Below are 8,489 nucleotides of genomic sequence, written 5' to 3' on the forward strand. Positions count from 1 at the left end.
TATCTACAACCAAATTTCTCATTTGTTTACAGGCTTTCCACCAATATCAGAATAGAATCTAAATACCACCTTAAATCTAACAACACTCTTTTCCAGTGTCTTTTTTTGTGAATGAGATGTTGTCATATAAAGAGAGTGTAGTTTTAAAACTGTACTTTGTCTCCATCTGCTGGTCAGTTTTGAAATTTCTAACTGTTTATTTCAAACGTTTTCCTGATAGGTCGTTATGTGCCGTCTATTGTTTGTATCCATTGTCGGTAATGAGAAATGCATAGATTTGCAAACTATGTTAAATATGTTTCTTTCTTTCTTTCTTTCTTTCTTTCTTTCTTTCTTTCTTTTTACATCTCCCCATGAAATCACATCCAAGTACTAGCTGAGATTGCACAATCCTGAAAGCCCGCCCAGCTCAAGCAGCTTCTTTAATTGTACCTAACTTCCTAAAAGTGAAAGTAGACTTTCTCCAAATCTTCAGTCTCAGCAAGCTGTAAGTACACTTCTGTTAATTCATGAACTCAACTTGCTCGAACAGCTTGGTCATGCTAATTGGAATGTGGCATAATTGTGAATTAAATGTAGTTTTATTAATTCATTGCTATAGGCTAATCAAGATGTGGACATAGAAATGTTGAGGATGTATAAGAAATATAAATATGTGTTTTATTATACTTAAAAAAGTAGAAATTAATGCATTCTTTAAAAAGTACAATTTTATCTCAGTTAAAATATTATCCTGAGTAGCCTCTATCTGGGCACTTTCTTCTCAATACCTCTATTTTGGTGTTGAATTCAAACATTTGAAAGTACTGAATCAAAATCAACACAAATCACTAACTGCACAGACAAAGGCCCCTTTGAAGCAAAGTCTTGCTCAATAGTGATACGAGTTTAACTTGTCCCTGTTCCTTAGAAACAGTTGGGAACTAAACCATGCTGCTTTTGTTTGAGCAGCCAACCACCTGAAAAAAAAAATGTCATCATAAAAACATCCTTAAAAACTGCATATTAATTGATAAAATATAATGCTATTTTAGCTGAAGAACACACGCATTTCCTGTACATTTTTAAAAGCATGCAGTAAACAGCATGTAACTGATTGCAGATTGCAAGATTAAAATTAAAAAGAGAGATCAAATAGGGAAGTTCTTATTTGTTTTGCTGAGAAAAGGCAAGATACTATTAACAGCTATGATTTTATTTTTTTCCCAGAATGTGTTGCATCTTGTGACAACACAAAATGACAGCTATTGAAGTCCAGGGAAACCCACAGACATCGAGACCTTGCAGATCAATGGGTCTCTTTAACAATATCAAGGTAAGATTCCAAATATAATGTCTCAGGTTACTTATGTAACCATGGTTCCCTGAGAAGGGAATGAGACACTGCATCCTCTAGAGGTTGCTATGGGGGAACGCCTTCAGCATGACTGGTGTCTGAAGCATACATCTAAACACGACAATAACATTGGCCGGCGACAGCCTGTGACGTCATCACCCGGCACGACCACAGTATAAAAGGGTGCAGGGAGAACATGTCATCCGTTTCTTTGTCTGAAGCTTATGTCTGAAGCATGGCAGGGGAACTAGAGGACGCAGTATCTCGTTCCCTTCTCAGGGAACCATGGTTACATACATAACCTGAGACGTTCCCTTCCGAGGGAACGAGACACTGCGTCCTCTAGAGGTCGCTATGGGGAACGGTATACCCATGCCGTCATGCTGAGGGAAGTGCATGCCAGAAACCACGGTGAGCACTAAGTACCAACTCTACCATAGCCATGGGAGTTGCCCCAAGGACGTCTTGACGGCTGTTAGTGGCATTATCCCCTTCGGCCAAGGGCCTGAGCTGCATACCCTAAAAGAACTTACCTGTTAAAGGTGCCATAGAATGGAAAACTGTATTTACCTTGGTATAGTTGAATAATAACAGTTCTGTACATGGAAATGATATACCATGAGCCTCAAACACCATTGTTTCCTCCTTCTTATGTAAATCTCGTGCATGCAAAAGACCACTGAAAAATAGACGAATCAGAACATAACACTCACTGTGACGTTACAGTCGGGATCTCTAACAGTTACGCCCCCAACATTTGCATATACCCGCCCATGTTCTATGCCAGCCACCCGCCGAACCTGCACAGCCGAATCATCAGAGCTGCCGCTGTAGTTTACACAGAACATGTGCGATCACAAATCTTGAAAGTGAAAGTACATCGTGCATTCGAAAGCAGTTTCAATGCCACGCATATTAATAGCGGCTCCCTGATGCCCGCATTTTATATACAGTATAATTACCCAACGATATAACTGCGAGAGACAGTTGAAATATATATTTTCCCTGTGATTCTTTCCTGCTGTGTGAGCTACTGAAATGAGCTGCACTGTGAAACAGCCAATCAGAGCAGAGCTCAACATTGAGCCGCATGGAGATTTTTTGCCCTTAAATAAGTACAATTTAAAATATTGTATCAATGCATTCTATGGCACCTTTAAGGGCTGGACTAGGAAGCCTAAGCCTATGGCAGAGCTCAAGGCTTGGAATCAGAAAAAAATAGATTCCTTTAAGGGGATACGACGAGGTGTCTAAACACCAAACCAGACCCTGGCCTGCCACCCAGGGGGGCTGCCGCCGGTTCTGAATATACCTGCTCAAAGAACTGACTCGACAGATCTTTGGTAGCAACACCCTGCTCAGAAATGTATCAACAGAGATACATAGGTTGAGTGGAGCCCAAGGCGAGAACCGGGGCCTAAACCAACTCAGAGAAAGGGATCGAGGCTCAACAGGGAGGCGGAGAGAGGCCTAACAACCTGAGGCCGCTACTTAATGGAGCTCAAACGAGCGGAGGACTCGATGAGAGAAGACCACAGACGCTCAGTCGGGAGCGGCAGGCTCAAAGACATCCCTCCGAGGGGAACACTGCCTGGCTTGACCCAAATAGAGGCAGCCTATCACGGAAGCAGCAAGCGGCCCAACTACCTGATGTCACAGCCATGGAGCTCAAGAGCGGAGGGTTCAACCCCTAGGGAGGAGAGAGAGGAACCCAGCTCAACCAAAGTGATCAATAGCCGAGGGTCAGGGGACCTAACTCTCAAGTCGAGAGGAGGACTCACCCAGTCTGCCCAGGCCCGGTGAGCTCAAAGGGACCCTCCCGCAGTGAGGGGAGCACAGCCATGTCCGGGGAACAGATAGATCGCAAATGGGACATCAGAAATGGGATCCTGCTAGAAGGGGATCACACATTTCTACAGGTAACAACAGGTTCCCAAAATAAAGACAACTGACCAAGGAGGCGACAGAGACGGGCCTAACACTCAGTTCGTTGCAATTGGGGTTTTTCGGGAGCAGCGCTCTCGGCTCTCAATCTGAGGCGGGCCCTTACAGCACATACTGGGAGCGACTCATAGCTAACCCTCACAGTTAGAGGAGCACCAGCTCAGCTCAGCTCGACCAGAAGGAGGCGCTAGATTAGAAGGGGTAACCCAGCAGGGCCCAATAAGAGACAGTCCACTGGTGCAGCTGGACACGGTCTCATGCTATTTTGATAGAGAGCGTGGGTCCCGTATAACCAGACCCGATAGAATCTGAAGAAATAGTGGGACCCAATAACCATTCATGCGTACAGAGCTTACTGCTCCTCAGAGCAGAAGCATACAAGAGGGGTTTTCCGCAGAAACACAAATCCCTCGTACCTCAGGGAACGCAGTGTACTCAAGCCCACTCCACAGAGGGGCAATTACTGGTTCAACCATAAGGGCAGTGTGATAGGGAGGACCCGCGGGCCTGATCGTCTATGGAGTGTTGAGCCCCTCAACACCTCAGCGAGAGGAGCTCTAGCTCAGTGAATGTGCATGATGGTTTAGGAAAGACTCAAATCTCAGGAGACCCCTCAGCATGAGAAATGAGTAGCGCACCCTGGCCAGAGGATAGAGAGCATGTCACGAAGCATGTACTCAGAAGAGTACTAGCCCGTGAGAAGGACCCGCAGGTCCTGAGGTTGCAGCGTTATACTGGGGACCTGATGCTGGGAGGCTTCCGCAGAAGCCCAGGCTGTGTGTCCAAACCGAAGATGAGGGCTATCACCAGCCTGGATCCAGTACCGATGAGTGAAACCGTCATTATAATCGGTCAACAGCAGGAGGTCCTGACTTATCAGGGGGGTCAAACCTAAAAAGTCAGAAAACAGAACAGGTCTGAGTAGCGCTGCAGAAAAAGGCTAGTATCGAATACACAAAAACTAGCAGTAGAGTAGATGAAATGGATCGTACTCACCAACCATGGCTCCCGCGCATGACTCAGGCTAGAGCATGTCACGAAGCATGTACTCAGAAGAGTACTAGCCCGTGAGAAGGACCCGCAGGTCCTGAGGTTGCAGCGTTATACTGGGGACCTGATGCTGGGAGGCTTCCGCAGAAGCCCAGGCTGTGTGTCCAAACCGAAGATGAGGGCTATCACCAGCCTGGATCCAGTACCGATGAGTGAAACCGTCATTATAATCGGTCAACAGCAGGAGGTCCTGACTTATCAGGGGGGTCAAACCTAAAAAGTCAGAAAACAGAACAGGTCTGAGTAGTGTTGCAGAAAGGACTAGTATCGAATACACAAAAACTAGCAGTAGAGTAGATGAAATGGATCATACTCACCAACCATGGCTCCTGCGCATGACTCAGGCTCATGGATATAGGCTGGAGGTGAAGTCCGAAGAGCACTGGGGTCCGGACCATAAGTAGGTATTTCTATGAGACATAGAAACTAGACAAAACATCATAGGTCCAGCATAAGAGACTGCAATGCAAGCGCAGGAAGCTCCTACTTAACCTCAGTCAGGAGGGAAGCTTTTTAGGGGAATTAAGGGGAGGAAGATGAGAGCAGATGTAATACTCTCAGAGGGAGATGAGTAGATGGCTCAAGTTTTACTTTGGTCCAGACAAGAGCGTTGAGAACACCTAGTCTGGATCACCTCCCTCAAATCTTGCCTGTCACCCTTAGACCCACGCCCCTTTTGAGCCCTACCCGCAGGCAGGGCAGGGGTGCGAGTCGCAACACTAGTCTTCTGAGCATGCCTTTGATCCTTAGATTGAGACGGGCCAGGACCCCTTTGTTGTTCGGGACCTGGACCTTCGTGGAATGAAGAATTTGAAGGCAGCGAAGCACGTCTTGGCCTCATTAAACTTCTCGACCACTGTCTCGACGGAAGTGCAGAAAAGCTCAGAAGGGGAAACTGGCGCATCAAGAAGAAAGCCCTTCTCTTTCGACCCGATATCTGCCAGATTCCCCCACAGATGTCTCTCCATAACCACCATGGACGCCATGGATCTGCCAATGGCAGTGGCAGCCTGCTTAGTGGCACGGAGAGCAAGAACTGTGCTGCGACACAACTGACCTTTATCTAGGTCTTTCAGCACATCAGCCTGATAAGCCTGAAGCACCGCCATGGTATGCAACGAGGCTGCAGCCTGACCCGCTGCTGCGTATGCCCTGCCATTCAAACGAGATGTATTCTAAAGGGGTTTGGACGGCAGGGAGGGAGCCTTAAGAGAAGATGTCTCCCCCATAGAGAGATAGCAGGCCAGCGTCTCTTCGTGAGACGAGAATGGATTTTTCCAAGACTTCTCTTCTCTTCGCGTATGAGCAGCTCATCATATGTGGGGCAGGAGGATGGGGAGGACTCAGTCTCGACTTTGTCCTCATCTGACATCTATTGCTCATCCTGGCTTTGAGCCAGCAGAGCACCAGCCGCTGGATCAGACGATATAAGAGAGATATCATCGTCGTCCAGCAGCTCACTCTCGTGCTCTTCGCCCAAACAAAAGACGCAAAGATTGTGTGTGTCATCAGGTGTCAAGTAACAAGGACACGGATCCACACACTTCTTAATCGCCTTATTAGTGCTCAACATGGTAAAGAAGAATAATCGTTCTTACCGGAAATGCACACTTCAAACAAAACAGTCCTTGAAGACGAAGAAGAAGATGACGTGTTCTCCCGGTGCCCTTTTATACTGTAGTTGCGCCGGGTGGTGATGTCACAGGCTGTCGCCAGCCAAAGTTATTGTCGTGTTTAGATGTATGCTTCAGACACCGGTCACACTGAAAGCATTTCCCCATAGCGACCTCTAGAGGACGCAGTTCGAAGTTCGCTCGGAAGGGAACCCCTAATTATATTCATAGAAATATGACTTCTCGAATGAAAGTGTCCAGTGACACAACTTTCTCCACATTAGGAAAAAGCTAAATCATGCCAAAATATACGATAAACAATTTAATATGCAATACATGATTTAATATGCAACAGAGAGAGAGGTGATAACTTCATGTAATGTTTTGTAATTAAACATTTGTAATGATGAAGCTGCAATTTAGTACATTTAAAATATATTAGCCCCCAGACCCGGGAAAACTTGAACCTCCCCTCCCTCAAACACCGTAGCGGATTCTAGGGATGGGCGATATCTCTTATTTTATTTTCGATCCAATACCGATATTTTCAAGCCCAGTATCGTCGATATCGATACTGATACCGATACCTCTAAACTAACCTGATCTTTTAAATTATTAAAAAAATATAATCAGTAATTATACTTAGATTTTTAAAGCCATGTTTTTTAACATTTCATAGGCCTTTTTTTGTTTACACTGTCAGAAGTAAAATATATTAAAATTGTATTTTAGCCCTTTACGGGAGCAGTAACCTCAAAGGTACACCTATACCCCTAAAAGGGAGCATATTAGTACCATACAAGTATGCATGCTTTAAGGGTAGATAAGTTACAAAGGTGCACCTTTGAGGGTACCTCATGAAAAATAAACATGGTGTTACATAAGTACTAAAATGTATTATTATTATTATTATTATTACCATGGTAAATGTGTGGTTACTGCAGTTTTACTACAAATACTGTGGTAAACTGTGGTTACGGTTAATTTTTGTAAAAGGCTGCCAGGCTGTTGTACTCCTAAAGGTGAAACTTTAGCAGTTTTTTTTTTCGGACCGATTTATTAACATCAATTACAGAACATAACACAATCCATTTGAACTTTTAACACCCAGTTTGAATAAATTTACTTGCACAAACTAGCCAATTTAAAATAAATATTACATGTACACAAAAGTTTAGGGTTAGTAAGATTTTGTAATATTTTTTAAATAAGTCTCATGCTCACCAAGGCTGCAATTATTTTAACAAAAATATAGTAAAACAGCAATATTGTGAAATATAACCATTAAAATAACTATTTTCTATTTTAATATATTTTAAAATGTAATTTAAAATGCACCTGTGATCAAAGCTGAATTTTTAGCATCATTACTCCAGTATTCAGTGTCACATGATCCTTCAGAAATAATTCTAATAGCCTATCATTTGCTGCTCAAGAAACATTTCTGATTATTAGGCTATTGCTGCTTCATATTTGTGTGGAAACCATGATGCATTTTTCAGAATTAATTTTATATATAGTAACAATGATATGTAATGTAATGTAATAATGTGACAATGGTTTCTTAAGATCTACTTATGCTTCTGATGCTTTTGGGAAACACAGCCCTATTTGAACAAACACTGTCACTGAGACATGTGTCAGCAGCGAACGCTGACTGTGATTGATTGGTTCTGTCTTTCAGCATGAGCAGGAGAAATAGTTCTATCCAACACAACTGTTCGCTGGTATAGTCTATTTTTCCACTTAGAAGCATATGTTATGGAACGAATTTCTTGATAAATAAAATTAGTGGTTAAAAAATGCACTTTAGAATCGATATTTTTATGTGAGGATCGATCCATTCGATACAACATCAGTATCGAAAGTATCGATACTTTAGGATCGATCCGCCCATCCCTAAAATGCGCTTGCTTTCTGAAAACAGCGGTTAGCTTGCAGTTTAGCGATCTCCACTTCAAGTCTATTCTCAGAAAAGTGTAATTCATCAACTGTTAATTTACGACAGAGAGAGAGAGAGAGGCTGTGTATGTATGAATTACCACCGTTTTGCCGCGTTTCTCTATTAACAGTAAAGCTGTGGCATTAATTCCTTTAGAAACAATGATGTTACCAGCTCCTTGTCGGATTCCTGTGGAGAAGACGCTGTGCTCTGCACTGTGAGGGTAAATCGGGTACAGTTAGGGTATGTCAAAAAACTCCAAACTCATTTTCTCCTCCAAATTCAAAATCATCCTACATCACTGCAGTGTTTACAAAGTGAACGTGCAAGGAGGGTCAAACACCCTTTACAAAAAATAATAATAATAATAAATAAATAAAATAGGCAGCCAAACAAAATTGGAGGAGAAAAGTGTTGGGAGTTTCATATTTTTGAGTCATGTTCCTGTGGCTCAGTGGTAGAGCATTGCGTTAGCAGCGCAAAAGGTTGTGGGTTCGATTCCCAGGGAACACACATACCGATAGAAAATGCATAGCCTGAATGCACTGTAAGTCGCTTTGGATAAAAGCGTCTGCTAAATGCATAAATTATTATTATTATTATT

At 43.3% G+C, this 8,489-nt stretch overlaps 1 protein-coding gene across 1 annotated transcript in view; it reads left to right on the forward strand.

Annotated features, from left to right (window-relative positions):
- The first annotated feature begins 410 nt into the window (after nt 1-410).
- LOC107678811 (solute carrier organic anion transporter family member 2B1-like) overlaps nt 411-8,489 on the forward strand; it is a 46,732-nt gene continuing 38,653 nt past the window's right edge. The window contains exons 1-2 of the mRNA XM_016474218.1: nt 411-487; nt 1,210-1,315. Coding sequence (XP_016329704.1) covers nt 1,238-1,315 — 78 coding nt within the window. The 5' untranslated portion in view covers nt 411-487; nt 1,210-1,237. The remainder of the gene's footprint in view (nt 488-1,209; nt 1,316-8,489) is intronic.

The sequence above is a fragment of the Sinocyclocheilus anshuiensis genome, unplaced genomic scaffold (genome assembly GCF_001515605.1).
Source record: "Sinocyclocheilus anshuiensis isolate Anshui unplaced genomic scaffold, SAMN03320099.WGS_v1.1 scaffold2061, whole genome shotgun sequence".
Classification (NCBI taxonomy): Eukaryota; Metazoa; Chordata; class Actinopteri; order Cypriniformes; family Cyprinidae; genus Sinocyclocheilus; species Sinocyclocheilus anshuiensis.